This window comes from Dunckerocampus dactyliophorus, chromosome 11 (assembly GCF_027744805.1).
Source record: "Dunckerocampus dactyliophorus isolate RoL2022-P2 chromosome 11, RoL_Ddac_1.1, whole genome shotgun sequence".
NCBI lineage: Eukaryota > Metazoa > Chordata > Actinopteri > Syngnathiformes > Syngnathidae > Dunckerocampus > Dunckerocampus dactyliophorus.
Genome location: NC_072829.1, coordinates 29824048 through 29840314, shown reverse-complemented (window position 1 = coordinate 29840314; position 16267 = coordinate 29824048). Strand labels below are relative to the sequence as shown.

Genomic DNA, 16267 nt, shown 5'->3' with positions numbered 1-16267 from the left:
GTGAGGAATGCACGCATGTGTATTTATTAGTCTCCCTCCCCTATTGTGACTGGAGCGCGGAACGCTAAATGTTAATCCCTTTGTGGGGTAAAGCTGGCAGAGGTTGCAAGTTCTTTGTTATTTACACAACAGCAGGGCAGCAAAAACAGGGAAGCAGCCTTCCCCTTGAGCCGATCCATGAACCGATGCCGCTGTTTTCCGATTTTTACATTGGAAAAATGCATGCAAAAACTAGAAAAGCACTCTGAGAGCACAGATCTCCGCCAAGCAGCCTAGTTCCCCCCATATTGTGACTCACACCATAAATATTAGGCCTACATTTATTTTATCAACATATTTAGATTGCTAATGTTAGCATGCTAGCAATGCTAACATGCTAACATTAGCATGCTAACACCGAGCATGATAGTCTTAAGTCTTTATATAAGTGTCTAGCTACAAAAATGGCTAAAAATGCTACTATGCTAATGTTAGCATTGTGAGCATGCTAACATCTAGCATGGTTGTGCTAAGTGTTTATATACGTCTCTACCCATAAAAACAGCTAAAAATGCTAGTATGCTAATGTTAGCATGCTAGCAATGCTAACATGTTAACGTTAGCATGCTAACACCAGCATGAAGGCCAAATGTCCCCAATGAGTTGAGAATTTTGACTTAGGAACGGTCTAAATGGGAAGTAGCTGGAAGTCTTTAGACCAAAGGCATTTTGCGTTTGGAAAAATGGGATGTGAAGAAAAGTGGGAATTCTTGGAATGTGGAAAATGGCATGAATGCCCTCAATTAGTTGAAAGCTTTGATGTTGGAACGGTCTGAATGGGTTGAGAGATGTGAAAGTAGCTACAACTCTTTAGATCAAAGGCATTTTGCAGGGAAAAAATGGGGGAATGTGTGTGCTGTGACTAATAGCATGGATGTCCTGACTTGACATGGATGGGTGAGACCGTGTGAATGTGAGCTCTTGTTGCATACTTCATGTTCATGAACGAGGACATCAGCGCAAGATTTGAAGAAACGTACGCAAACGTACGTGAAGCGACTTGTGCTGTTTTGCGCAGAAAATGTGCCGCTTGGACGTCGACACATTTGTGTGCATGCTGTGGATATGTTGTCCAGATGGAGCAGATCGGAGAGAACCAGCAGGAACAGCTGGAGAACATTTTGGTCAGGCAAAACACACAAACAATTTAGAACGACTCTGAAGTTTTGCAATTCACGATTCAGGTAACGTCTCATTGAGTGGAGGAGTGTGATTCCGAGTGGGAGTGCAGAAGCCACAGCGTCTTTCAAAGTACAGCAAAAGTAGGCCCGATGATTTCTGTGTAAACAGAATTGCGGAATTGGCCAACAAAAATGAAGAGTTTCCTGTTAAAAGCAGAATCGTCATGAGGAAAAGGACCGCTGGTGTCACGGGCTGGCGTGTGCGGTGTGCGTGGACCCCAAGATGCAGAGAGGCACACAAAAATAGGAACAAAGGCTTTAATACAAAAGGTGACCTCCCCGGAGGAAAAAGGGGAGTACAAAAACTCAAAAAGAAATACAAAGTCCAAACAATGAAAAACTCAGGGCTAAGCCACAGGAAAACGTAGGAACAAAAGGTGCTGCTAGCAAAAAATCCCGCAGGAGAAAAACACGCAAATCGATAAATTATAAGCCCTCTTTTCTTGGTTGCATATTTTAATTTGTTTTTTATCGCCACTGAAAAAATAAGACAAAAGTGTTTGCTAGCAATACTGTATATGTTTGGATGGATGGTATTTTTCCGTTTACAAAAAAAAACCCTCTAACTGAATCCTCGAGGTGAATCCATCCTTGCACTCTGCTTATGCTTGTTTATGTTCAAATATGGCGGTATTTGGTCTTTTATTGTATCTGTATTTGTATTTATTTATGTATATTATATGTGACCGGCTATGATCTTTATGTCTGTGGAGCGTCTGCGCATGCACGCATGCAAATGTGAAAATTGAAAATAGGTGATGGTGTTATATTTGTAAACAAATTGTTATTTTGGTGTAAAACAGCCCCTTTTTTGTGTTGTTTATGTTGTGGTATACTTGTTTAGATATTCGAGCTGTCACAAACGAAAAACATATTCGTGTCAAAGTGAAAGTGACGCTTGAAATGTATCTTCTCACAAAAAGCTGCTTTTCTCCCTTTGTAGTCAGGAACTGATATTTGCCTGAAACTTACCTACTGTATGTTCTACTGCTGGTTACTAGAGAACGCAAAAAGGTAGAGACAGACTTTTTTTTCTGGTGAAAGACGAAAGTCTAATCTTTCCGTGTTTATACAGCCCCCAAACACAATATTCTGTGTGCCTCGAAAAATCACTCAAAATCGTCCAAAAAGGGCCGGTACTGAAGGGTCATTTAAGGAAAAACTCAAACGGGTTTCATGGGGCCCTGCCAAAGCTCCCGGCTTTTATGCATTATCTACGTGGGGAATCATAGACGTGCTTTTCTGTGCGCTTCGGGTGGTTTTGGCTGCATGACAACCACTTCCTCCGTGAGCCCGTCTGTCCACAAAGGCGGGCGCTGATAAGTTGCACCAACCTGTAACGGGACGGTACAGGTTGCTGTGCAGCTTATCAGACTCTCCGTGTTTTCTGAACAGTCCGTGCCTGGGAAGTCTCTCAAGCGTTTTCATGTCATCGTTGTTTACGTTCACTTAAATCCCTTTTGTTGACTTGATTGTGCCACGTTTGTATCGCTGGCATCTCTTCCCCTGTTTCTTATTCGAAACAGACACACATTCAGTGATTTTTCAGTGTATTGTTGTTGCTGTTGCAAAATGTGCTTGCGGTCAACAGAGCGATGAATGTTCCTTGAGGAACCGCCGGAGGAGGCAAAGAAAGGTCAAAGGCCACGTCAGATGCGTGACACTTGAATGAGTGGGCTGATACTGTACCGCTTGCTTTGTGCCTTTATGACCTTTATTGGAACATGCTTCACGTTTTTAACAGGAAATGAACTAAATACAGCAGGGGGTGTCAACTTTTTCCTGACCATGTTTTGTGGTGTTATATGCACAATTGCCGAAAATGGTCCTCTCTTGCAATGTTAAAGAATCCTTTCAAAAATTGGTGGATCGAGGCGGTGATCCGTATCACCCCCAAAATGTAATCACTTCTTCCAAATCCCATTTCCGACGATTCCTGAAAATGTCGTCCAAATCCGTTCAGAACTTTTCAAGTTATTTTGCTAACAGATAAGCGCCGGCGAAAACGTAACCTCCTCGCTGCGCTTGCGCTTGCGCTTTGTGAAGTGCTAAAAAGTTGAAAAGCAACACATGAACAGCAGATATGCTAAGAACCCAGATCTTCCACATCTCCTGAGACTTTTCGTCTCGTAGTTTTGACTTTTTGTCTCAAAAGTTCAACTTTTTATGTCATAATAACAACTTTTAATCTCATAATTATGACCTTTTATCTCATAATTTAGAATTTTTATCTCATAATTTCAACTCTTTACCTCATAATTATGATTTTTTAACTCATAGTTTTGACTTTTTAGCTCCTAATTTAGAATTTTTATCTCATAGTTTTGGCTTTTTATCTCCTAGTTTTGACTTTTTATCTCATAATTTTACATTTTTTATCATAATTTCAACTTTTTATCACAAATTATGACTTTTTATCTCATAGGTTCGACTTATCTCATAATTTCGACTTTTTCTCTCATTAGTTCAAGTTTTTTTCTCATAATTATGACTTTAGATGTCGTAGTTTCGAATTTTTATCTCATAATTTCAACTTTTTATCTCAGAATTATAACTTTTTATCTCATAATGTCCACTTTTTATCTCATGATTATGAATTTTCATCTCATAATTATGACTTTTTATCTTGTAATTTTGACTTTTTATCTCATAATTTAGACTTTTTACCTCATAATTATGACTTTAATATCATAATTTTCATCTAATAATTATGGCTTTTTATTTTTTTATTTTGATTTTTACCTCATAATTATGACTTTTATCTCGTAATTTTGACTTTTTCTCTCATAATTCTGATTTACCATCGGGATGTTTTTTTTTCTTTCAGTGGTGGAAACGGGCTTCCATAGACAACCCTGGTATGCCGCCTACCTGATATATACTCTATTACTTAGAATACGCAAAATAATCTGCAAACAGAACAAGCACATTTGCCTTGTTTTAAATCATATATCTCAGATTTCGGTATAGTGTACATACTGTATTACTCAAGATAAGCAAATTGGTGCCTAGGAAGAAAAACAGCTCGTTTAGCACTTTTCACAGTCTTGTACAAGCATGCATAAAGAGCTTCTCTCTCTATCTCACTAAAAAACAGGGAAACAAAAATATGTGAATCATTTACAAAAGGGATTAAAAGAGTCCTTTGTCCCTAGACACTTTTGATCATTTTACAGTTTTGTGCCACAGTTTTGTTTGGGATATGAAGGGAATGTTGAATCCATGCTGGCTAAAAGTGGAGTCACCCATCAAGCTGTGCAATACAGGTAGCCCATACATTCCAGATTGCACCATGGATATGCTTGTTTAGTCTTCAAGCTCCTACCGACGTGATATCATCATGTACGTGTGACCAACAACAATCTACCGACGTGATATCATCGTGTATGTATAACCAACAACAATCTACCGACGTGATATCATCGTGTACGTATGACCAAAAACATCACTGATTGACTGATTGGATCTTTGCTGAAATGCTTAAAGTCAACAGATCTTAAAGGAAAACTTTGCCCGTCATCCACAATCCTTATGTGAGACATGAACACGTGTCTTCTGTGCGTTTTAAAGATATAAAAACAGCTAAAAAGAAGCAGCTACTGTAATTAATGTATCTAATGGGACGCACCTATTCTGCCTCGAAGGCCTGCTAAGCCTATATATTTTGGATCAGTCTTTGGTAGAACCTGTTGGAAACTTGCCCTGTATTTTTTTTCCAAGTGCTGTGACCATTTTTTGTGGAGTTATATGCACAAATTCCGAAAATAGTTCTGTCTCGCAATGTTAAAGAATCCTTTAAAAAATTGCTGGATCCAAACGGTGATCCGGATCACTCCCAAGATGTAATCAGTTCTTCCATATCCCATTTCCAAAAACATTTCATCCAAATCCATTCCGAACTTTTCAAGTTATTTCGAACACAAACAAACGTCGGCAAAAACATAACCTAATAACATAATAAAATAGTGACATATAATACTTACAGGATTTTGCAGTATTTTGGTCATTTAAAGCATTAGCGGAACTTCCTTCCTGGACACATTGATTTCACTTAGCAACATAGAAAGGAACGCTACACCTAGTGTCATAAACAAAAACACAGCTCCAATATGTAGCGTTACCTTTCGCTAGTGGCCTGAGGTGTTGTGAGCGACTGCGTGGTGAAGCTAGTCGCTAGCCGGCTAGTCGCTAGCCGGGGTGGTGTGGCGAGGTGTCACTATGCCAGTAACGTAGTTCTTGGGCGTAACAATGTAAATAACAATAATAACAGCAATAGCTTGGTTAATATGCAGGTCACATGATGTAAATGGAGCGTTGTTGGCGCTTTTTGGAGTTTTTTTCAGAAGGCTTTATAGGCGCACTTTTCCTTGAAAGACAGAATGTATGTGACTGTATGCTTCATTTGACTATGCTGCTAGCGGACAAGCGGGCCTGTTGAGGTTTTGTACAAACTGTGGTGCTATAAGGCCCCTGAGGAGAACATGAACCCAGCATGAGTCATGCTACTCCAAATAAAAAGTGGCTTGCCAGTGCAAAATTCCTTTCCCACCATTGCAGCATGTTTGTGCACGTTGCAGAAGCAGCACCGTCCAAAATGACTGAAGGCGGCGGCCGTCGCAACATCAGCGGTTCGCATTACTCACGGAGAAAAAGTCGTTACTATTTCCCGATGCTGTGAGTGTCATCATTTAAGACATTTACCGACACCCACTGAGCACGTTGACACCAATAAATTCTCATTGACTGCGTTCATCCCAGGACTTTATCATGTCTGAGAAATGTGTGGGCCTCTTGACATCCCTCTTATGTTGGACAGACAGTCTTTCCCTTCCTACCCACACCTCTCCAAGGAGTTCAACTATTCCCATTTAAACAGCAAGCTCTGCTATTGGCTGTAGTTGATCACCTTTGACACCCCCATTACATTACAAAGAAATCCCAGGGTAGTTGTATGTAACCAGCCTCTGTGAAGTTGCCTGGACTGCTATTTTAGGCCTAATTTTGCTGTGAGGTCCCCTGATAGACAATGCTGTTGCTTTTTCTACAAGGGCTGATTGGGAACATGTGACCAAGTGATGATGTTGCACCCCAGCTAATGACTCATTCGTCCAGCACATGTTTGCGTTTGCTTAAACGAAAGAATCTTGGACATTTTTATAATAGCATCTGTTCCATTCATGTTACTCACAGTTATACAGCGGGGCGAAAAAGTCTTTGCCCCCTTCCTGATTTCTTCTTTTTTTGCATGTTTGTCACACTTCAATGCTTCAGATCATCAAACAAATGTAAATATTAGTCAATGACAACACAACTTAACACAAAATGCAGTTTTTAAATGAAACTTTTTATTATGAAGGGAGAAAAAAATGCAAAGCTACATGGTCCTGTGTGAAAAAGCGATTGCTCCCTAAAGCTAATAACGGGTTGTGCCCCCATTAGCAGCAACAACTGCAATCAAGTGTTTGCCATAACTTGCAATGAGTCTCTTACAGCGCTGTGGAGGAATTTTACACAATTGTTGTCATTCAGCCACATTGGAGGCTTTTCCAGCATGAAGCGCCTTTTTAAGGTCATGCCACAGCATCTCAATAGGATTCAGGTCGGGACTTGAGGCAACTCCAAAGTCTTCAGCCATTGCGAGGTGGACTTGCTGGTGTGTTTTGGATCATTGTCCAATGAGGTCACCAACAGATGGCCGGACATTCTCCTTCAGCAGAATTCATGCTTCCATTGATCACAGCAAGTCTTCCAGGTCCTGAAGAAGCAAAACAGCCCCAGACCATCACACTACCACCACCATTTTTTACTGTTGCTATGATGTTCTGTTTCTGAAATGCGGCGTTACTTTTACGCCAGATGTAATGGGACACGCGCCTTCCAAAAAGTTCAACTTTTTGTCAGACCACAGAGTATTTCCCCAAAGGTCTTGGGGATCATCAAGATGTTTTCTGGCAAAATTGAGATGAGCCTTAATGTTCAGCCTAATGGCATTATAACCTTTTCCAGACTGATAGATCTCAGACGCGATCAAGCACTGCTGGAAGACACTAAAAAAGGCACACTACAGGGCCAAGAAGCAAAACGGTACCAGCGGGTTCGACCCATTTACCTTCGCCCAGTTCAACATAATCGATGAGATTTTGGGGCAAAGACCCATTACTATTTGTGGGATCAATTAGTGCTGAATATGCAGCTTGTGTGTTGGACCTCCACAGGTGCTATTGACTACAAATAGAGTACATATTGTTACGTCAGGGGAGTCCAAAGTGCGGCCCGGGGGCCTTTTGCTGTCGGTGCCACATTCTAAAAATATAATTTAACAAAAAAACATTAAAAAAATTGTAATCTAGCGAGAAAAAGTCGTAATTTTATGAGGATAACAATATAGTATTATGAGGAAAAATAGATGAAATATTAAAGAATAAATGTGTTTTTTTAGAGAAATATTGTGAGATACAAAACGAATTACGTTGTGATCTGAGGAAAATTAGGTTGCAGAAACAGTTACAATGTTATGAGAATGAAGTCTACGTATTACGAGAATAAAGTCAAAATTATAAGAAAATTTACAAGAAAAAAGTTGAAATAGTTGGACAACTAAAAAAACAATTTAAAAATGGAAAAAGAGTTGTAATTGTATGATAATAAAGTCAAAATATTAAGAGGAAAAAGTTGTATTCAAACAAGAAAAAACTTTGAAATTTTACGACAATAACCTTGTAACATTATGAGGAAAAATAATGTCATTTCCGTATCATAGAGTTGAAATATTTTAAAAAATGCCTACTCTTTTTTTTTTTTAAGTTGCAATATTATAAGAAACAAAGTTGTATTTTTTGGAAAAAAAAGGAAATTATAATGTTATGGGAATTGAATCATGCTATTACAAAAAGAAAATTCACAAAGATTATTTAAAAAGAAAGTTGACATATGTGTAAAATTTAAAAAACAACGAAAACGGGAAAAGAAAGGCAAAGTTGATGCTAATAATAGAATAGGCTTTTTCACCTTCATGACAAAGCTGAAATGCGGATTTTTCTTGAAATATCCATACAGTAGAACTCCTTAGCATATGTGTTCAAAGTGGCAAAGTTGCATCCTTTCATTCTTCACTATGTGGCCCTCGCTGGACAAACGTTTGGACACCCGTGGAGGACAGTAGATGGTTTATGGATGTATTCTTCGGCAGGACGGCTTTCTGAGCAAAACTGACACAGAGTTGCAGCCCCACTTAGTGGTGGATGCTTGTTAGTGACATCGCACTGTGCATCTATCTCTAAAGCTGTTCCAGAATGAAACAATGCACAGCGTACTGTATGGGGGCAAACAGACAACCGAATTCATAACGAAGTGTCTTCTTGACATTGCTGCACTGATTTCGCAAGACTTTTTGACGCTGTTGTTGTACTGTTTCATTCAGTTTCTGATTACAACATTGCACAGTGCGTGTCATAAGCTATTACTGAATGCAATAATGCACGGCAGCAGCTTAATGCATAAGTAAGTGTATTTTGCTTTTGATATTGTGTACATATTCTGCAGGACTTTTGGACACTCACATGCCAGTGCAACAAAATGCAATTGTTCCTGCCTACAGACCATGTCAGCATTGATAAACATTGTGGAACAAGGGGGTGGGGGCATTGTTTCCAAATTGAACAGTTGACCCACTTTTCGGGTTTTCGGGAAATAATCACCCCTTTTTAGCCCTTACATAACAGGTTTTTCCTCAGCTGGCTGCCACATTATGGGAAGCTACGAATTTAGGAGAATTGAAAATAAGTTATTAACGGTCACAGTTAGCGAATTGTAATTAGTTTTATCAGCTAAATGAGCGTACAGTATATGACAGCGTGAGTGTAAAGAGTAGTAAATGCGTTATAAATTGTAACCGGAGTTTACTAATATTGTTGAGAATGCTGGAGCAGATGTGTGAGGTTCTAAATGGTTAAAATATCGCTGTTTTCGACACGTAATGACGGCACCATTTTGCTAGTTTTGTAGCTAATAAGCTAACAGTGCAAGGAAGAGTAGCTTAGAAAGCTAGAAAGACAGCACAGTCGTCTGCTCTACATTCGTGCGTCTTCGTGCGTTGTCCGGAAAGTGCCGAAGTTCCAGCGCCGCCATTGGCTCTGATGGTCAGTCTTGCCAGGAAAGGAGGGCGTGAGGTAGTTGTTGAATGACTGGCCGGCTGTGTACGGTGTGGACGGGACAGGACTGCCTATGGAACATACACAAACGCACCGGCTCCTTATAATTTCAACAATTTAACTCAGGACGGCCTTCGTCGCAACACCAGGGAGTGTTGTAGTGGGCGTTAGCCGGGACAAAGAGTTGTCGAGGCCGGGACGAGGTTCTCGCAGGTTGATGGCAAAGAGCGGGGAAGACGACAAGCGTAAACACATCTCATCGCAGTTGGTTTGATTACTTTTAAAGGTCGCAATAATTCCCGATGTGGCTGTTAGGATGACACATGCTGGGCTCTGTTTATCGACATGCAAGCAGCTTGTCTGCCACATGTTTTGACTGAGAGCCAATCAAATTGGCTATTCAAATCCACGCTTATGTCAGTGACCTATATCTCATGTATGTGCGCCAAGAGCCCACAGTCTCCTCAGCGCTAGACAAGGCAGCATGGGGACGAACGGGGTTGACAACAAGGCGCAGCCGTCTAGCAGGGTGTCCGGGACACAGCAGCCCGCCGCGGGTCCCCCTGAAGACGAGCAGAGCGATGCTGCCCAAAAGACGGAGCCGAATAACGACGAGCAAGCGGCGGGCAGCGAGTCTAAGGTCCCGCAGGAGGACAGCGCCGTGCAACTGATCGAGACGGGCTGCAAGCCGAGCTCAGCCCCGGGTCTCGAAGCGGACACGGCGGTGCAGGTGGAGAGGCACGGCGGAGGATTCGTGCCCCCCGAAGGAGGTTTTGGCTGGCTGGTGGTTTTGGCAGCAACCTGGTGCAATGGGTCCATCTTTGGAATTCAGAACTCTTTTGGCATCCTGCACATGATGCTGGTGAGGGAGCATGCAGACCCGGAGGACAAGACGTCTCAGTTCAAAGTGGGTATGTAGGATACATTGTACATGTTTATGCAGTGTGCATGGAATCACTCGTCGAGACAGGAGATGTGGGTCATCCCACAATTTAGTGGGTTTTCCCTGCAAGTCTGCTATAATAAACACACAATAGTATTAAATGACACAGGCGCTCTGCTATTAAAAGCAGCTTGGTATTTGTGTGGACTATTCATCATGGCAAACAATCCATGTGCTACTTTTTTTTTTTGGTTTGCTTTAAAGGATGACGTCTTGTTATTCCACTAACTACAGTAACGGTGCACTTGCTAGAGTCATTGGAGCCCTTTCATAAAGTGTCTTTCCCTGAGAGGCATTGAGCAGAATGTGAATCTGTGCTTGAGTATGATCAGTATTGCAGACATTCAAACATAAATGTTTGTGAATGCAGTGGATCATTCAAAACCGTGTGCCCCAGAAGTTGTCAAATTTGAAGTTCAACTAGAATTAAAATAAAAAAAATATGACAAGACGTCAGACTCTCATGAGACTTCATCCCACTGGCAAGTGTTATGTTTTATTCTAGTTTTATTAACACCGATTCATTCCAGCAGTACCAGTAAAACACCACGAGATGGCGAACACCTTCCTGTTCCTTCTCCGTCACCTACGTTAAGTGTCTTGGCAATTTTACCTGATTTAGATGATGGATAATTTCGCTTTACACATCGTGGTTAGATATGTTACATTGTTATTTAAAGTTATTTAAAGTTATTTAAAGTAGGGGTGCATGTTAATTATCTGGCCAATAATTACAGATTAATCCGATAACGTTAAAAATACCTTCGGTGACCGATAATTTAAAAGAACGCGCCAATTTGGTGAGATCAAGGGTGAGCAAATCAAGCGCTCCTTTTTTCTCCTGCCTGTGACGTTGACAGCCTGTCGTAACTTCCCCTGAGCTCACTTGTAAACAAACATTCACTATCGGAGGAAGACATTTTGCGTGCTAGTTGTACCAAATGCACCGTGATGAGGAGCACACAAAAAAACTTATCAGCCACCTGAAATGCCATTACCGCGGCGTTTGAAAAGTGCAAGAGATGTGCCGGAGACCTCCGTAGCGGCACACCTGCTGCTCGGAGCATGTGTCTAAATACAGGGCACCTTGCTGGGCCACAGCAGGTGGCTCCCCCTGCTCTATACTCCGCTTCTCCAGATAGTAGTGATGTGGTAGTAATTTCATGATATTTGATTAGGACAAGTCAACAGGTACAGTTGGTCTAATCCTAATTTGTTCCTGTCCTTCTTATCTCCAGGTGTGTAAAAACTACAACTGAATAAAAAATTTAAAAAGTAGATGTAAAAAAATCGGTTATCAAAAGTTATCGGTTTTAAAAAATATATGTTGTGCATCTCTAATTAAAACTTTGCATTTAGCGTTAACTAAGGTTAATGGCGAAAGTTTGAGCCTGGAACACATTAGATTGTCCTACGGGGAATGCCCTTTTGAAATTAGAACGACTCGGAAGTCAACCGGTTGACAACTTCAGAAGTTCTTAATGTTTTTTCCTCACGTTGCTCTCAAAAGGTACTGAGAGAAGAGAAAGACTTGGCAGGGTATAACATCTTTGTGCAGGAAATAACTGCTATACAAGCTTCGCGATAATTACATTTCCAGGAATCTGCTTTGGTTGAGGTGGCTGAGTGGTTAGCATGTTCGAACTGCTGCTTGAGCATCTCTGTGTGGAGTTTGCAAGTTCTCCCCGTATGTGTGTGTGGGTTTTCTTCAAGCACTCCGGCTTCCCCCACATCCCGAGAACATGCATGTTAAGTTAATTGGAGACTCTAAATTGTCCGTAGATGTGAGTGTGAGCGGTTGTTCTGCTTGCATGTGCTGTGTGATTGACTGACAAGCTGTCCAAGGTGTACCCTCTCGCCCAAAGTCAGCTGGGATTGGCTCCAGCTCACCCGTGAAAGGGGGGAAATTAAAATATGATTTTGCCATCTGGGTTGAGATAAATTTTTTCACATACAGTAACAAAGCAACCTTTGTTTTTACTTGTTTTTGGCAGAAAAAGTAAATCCACATGGACCAACCGGTGCCGGTGCTTCGTAGCAGCCAGTGCACTACAATCTTGCCTCGTACTACTCGTGCCCTCGTACTAAAATAAAATCTGCTTTTCTAAAAGGAAAGCAAGAACGGTGAGGGAAGAAATAGTCAAATAACGTAAAGTAGCTTTTAAGTGTCAGTTAAGTCCTGGAGATTTAGCAACCACAGCTGCCCTGAGGGCAAGCGCTAGAGAAAAGGGACGGGTGGACCATGGTTGAGTTTAGTTCTTCATAAAGCTTGCTGTTGAAGGGCTTTCCTCCACCTTAACCAGAATCAGACCATTGCTCGCCCCCTCTTGTCTTGCTGCATGCTTCTGTTTTGTATACAGACCTTTTCCAAAAAAATTACAATGTCATAGAAAAGTTGTTTAATTTCCATAATTCCATTCAAAAAGTTAAACTGTCATAGATTATAGATTCAGGGCCCACAATTTAAACGATTTCAAGTGTTTGTTTGTTTATTTTTACGTAATTTGGGCTTCCAGCTCATAAAACCCACAAAAACAAGAATTCAAAAAATTAGAATACTGTGAAGAAATCACCATTTACTTCTCAGTTTTTGCAGGAAAAAAAAGAAAGAAATTAGGATCACATCAAATCAATCAAAATATGGTACTTTCAAAACGATATGTCAATCTTCAATACTTGGTTGGGAATCCTTTTGCCTTAATCACTGCCTCGATGCCACGTGGCATTGAAGCAATCAGCCTGTGGCATTGCCTGGGAGTTATGGAAGCCCAGATTTCCTTGATGCTTGCTGTCAGCTCTTTGTTGTTGGGTCTGGTGCCCCTCATTTTCCTCTTGAGAATACCCCATAGATTCTCAATGGGGTTTAGGTCCGAGTTGGCTGGCCAGTCAAGCACTGTGATGGCATGGGCATCAAACCAGGTTTTGGTGCTTCTGGCGGTATGGGCAGGGGCCAGGTCCTGCTGGAAGATGAAATCTGCATCTCCATACAGATCCTCAGCAGAAGGAATCATGAAGTCCTCTAAAACATTCTGGTAGACTGTTGCGGTGACCTTGGATTTAAGAAAGCAGAGTTTACCAACACCTGCACCGGACATTGCACCCCAAATCATGACGGACTTTGGATATTTCACACTGGACCTCAGGCAGCTTGGGTTCTGTTCCTCACCCGTCTTCCTCCAAACCCTTGGACCTTGATTCCCAAATGAAAGGCACACTTTACTTTCATCGGAAAAGAGGACCTTGGACCACTGGCCAACAGTCCAGTCCTTCTTCTCCTTGGCCCGGTGGAGACGCTTCCTACGTTGGCTCAGGTTCAGAAGTGGCTTGACCCGAGGAGCCCGACAGTTGCAGCCCATCTCCCGGATGCGTCTGAATGTGGTGGTTTTTGAAGCTGTGACTCCCGCCTCATTCCACTCTTTCTGGATCTCTGCCAGATTCTTGAATCTTCCCTGTTTGATAATCCGCTGAAGCCCACGGTCATCTCTTTTGCTGGTGCATCTTCTCCTGCCACATTTTGCCCTTCCTCTAGACTTTCCATTGATATGCTTGGACACAGCACTCTGTGAACAACCAGCCTCCTTAGCTATGAACTTTTGTGGCTTACCCATCCTATGGAGGGCATCAATGATGGTCTTCTGGCCAGTTGTCATGTCTGCAGTCTTCCCCATATTGAACCCAACTGAGACAATTGAACCAAACTGAAGCAATTTAATGACACCTGGGGAAGCCTGTGCAGGTGATTTGACTTTAGTAGATCATTAGTGTGTGACACTCAGTTTAAAACATTCATGCCCTGCAAAATTTGGGCTGATTTCTTCAAAGTATTCTAATTTTTTGAATTCCTGTTTTCGTGGGTTTAATGAGCTGGAAGCCCAAATTACGTAAAAATAAACAAATGAATACTTGAAATCGTTTAATTTGTGGGCCCTGAATCTATAATCTATGAAAGTTTAACTTTTTGAATGGAATTATGGAAATTAAACAACTTTTCCATGACATTCTCATTTTTTGGAAAGGGTCTGTATATATAAACTATCAAGAGAAGTCAAGGAATTCCTCAAGGAATACTTAGAATGAGGTTTGACAGGACTCTTTGATCTGCCTTTTAAAATAATGAGTTTTCTGCACGTATGGGTTGTGATTGTTAATGTTAAATCACTTAACAAAGTCATCATGTTATTATATCCATAATGCATTTTGTAGTTACAGCATAGAAAACCTGTTTATGACCTCCTGAATAGAGTTTTTACCATTATTACAGCCCTCTAGACATGAAATACCACCCCTATAGTCACCTTTACACTTGTATCACCCAATATAGTACACATAATCATAGAAAATAAGATAAGACAGACTCACACAATAGCATTGACAGTGTACATCCTGATGGCTATTGGCTCATCAATGTAACGTTACGGACACCTGGAGACCAGTGTAGAATACTACTGTACTGCCACTGTTTGTGGTTAAGGAGAGACACACGATGCACTTCAGTGGCTTTATTAACAAGCAGAGAACACACATGCAGTGAACGTTCGCACAGGAGCTGCTGTCTGGCCACTCTCTACACTGCTAACCAGGTCTGCTGCTAGCACTCAGCTAACTGTCAACTCTAGCCAGCTGACGTCACGCACGTCACTTGCCAGGCTTCTTAAAGGCGCACACAGCAGGTCACAGATACTGTACTGCAGTTCATATCATGTCTTCATATCACGGCTTGAAAATGCTTAATTTAGGCCTTGAATACATACAATTTGCTTAAATAAAACAATATATTTATTTTACTAATAATAGACCAAATTCAACCACAAAACAGCAATCATTAATTAATTAATTCATTTTTGAAAAATCGCAATAGAGTGAGGGAGCAATGTTTGAACCATTCTGGGGTTCACAAAATCATCAGATGGGATTATCAACTTTAATTGTGGCCTCTAAATGTACATGCGCTGCGTTACTTTAGTGAAATAAATTCCCCATCATGAAGTTTCCACCTAATATGCATATAAACTGAATATTCATATAAACAATGGCGGCATATATACTCGGGGTGCACCTGATATGAGAGAATTATGATGTTTCTCTGAAAGTGTTAGAAAACTCACATCGGCAATGACTTGTCGATCACAGAACGGCCGAGAGAACGGCTTTACAACACACGCACAAACCGGACGCGGAAGTGACACTTTCAACGTAAAAGGTTCAAAATAAGAGCATCTGCACAAACATGGAGAATTCTTAATAGGTAGCACCAAATCGATCTGCGGCAGTCAAAATGAATTAGTGGCGGGTCGCCACAAATAAATGAACTGTGTGTGAAATGGGAAACACTGAAGTAGAGTTAGCAGAGGGAGGGGGTGTATTTCCTCCTGAGGGACATGTGAAGGGATTATAGTTTTCAGCCTGTACTCTGGAGCAATTTCAGCTTTACACCGTTAGCGTGAAACCAGTTGCAAGCGGCGAGAGAAAGCCAAAGCCGGGGGCTGAGACGCCATGTGGCTCATTTGAGCCGCTCATGTGTCAGCGGCTTGATGTCTCCCATGGCAGCTATGTCATGTCTATGAGGCCCCAGAGGCACAAGGATGGATGAGTGAGCTCTGTCAGAGCATGACCTCATGTTCCTTTCCATTAAACCTGAGAGGTTCCTCATAATCTGCTCAGAAAAACGGGGCAGTTGATTTTGTCTTTCAAGGGCTCTTATGTAATAATTCTTGTTCCGTTGTGAAAGGATTAAGATCGGTCCTGCTCGTGTAACCCCAGAATTAGAACAAAAGAAGCTTAGGTACAAAAATTAGGTTTTCTAGGGTTTTAGAGCCACAAACTCTTTCAACCCACCCTTCAGAAAAACATACTGGTGGTACTTGATGCTGATTTGTCCACAAATTACTTTTACTCCTCTGAATACTATTATTTTACAGCACAGTTAATTTGTTCCAGACGGTCTGTCTCTAACC

At 41.3% G+C, this 16267-nt stretch overlaps 1 protein-coding gene across 1 annotated transcript in view; it reads left to right on the top strand.

The window, feature by feature from the left end:
• The first annotated feature begins 8984 nt into the window (after window positions 1-8984).
• The window catches only part of slc16a2 (solute carrier family 16 member 2), a 46464-nt gene continuing 39181 nt past the window's right edge, over window positions 8985-16267 (top strand). Inside the window, exon 1 of the mRNA XM_054791505.1 lies at window positions 8985-10281. Coding sequence (XP_054647480.1) covers window positions 9855-10281 — 427 coding nt within the window. The 5' untranslated portion in view covers window positions 8985-9854. The remainder of the gene's footprint in view (window positions 10282-16267) is intronic.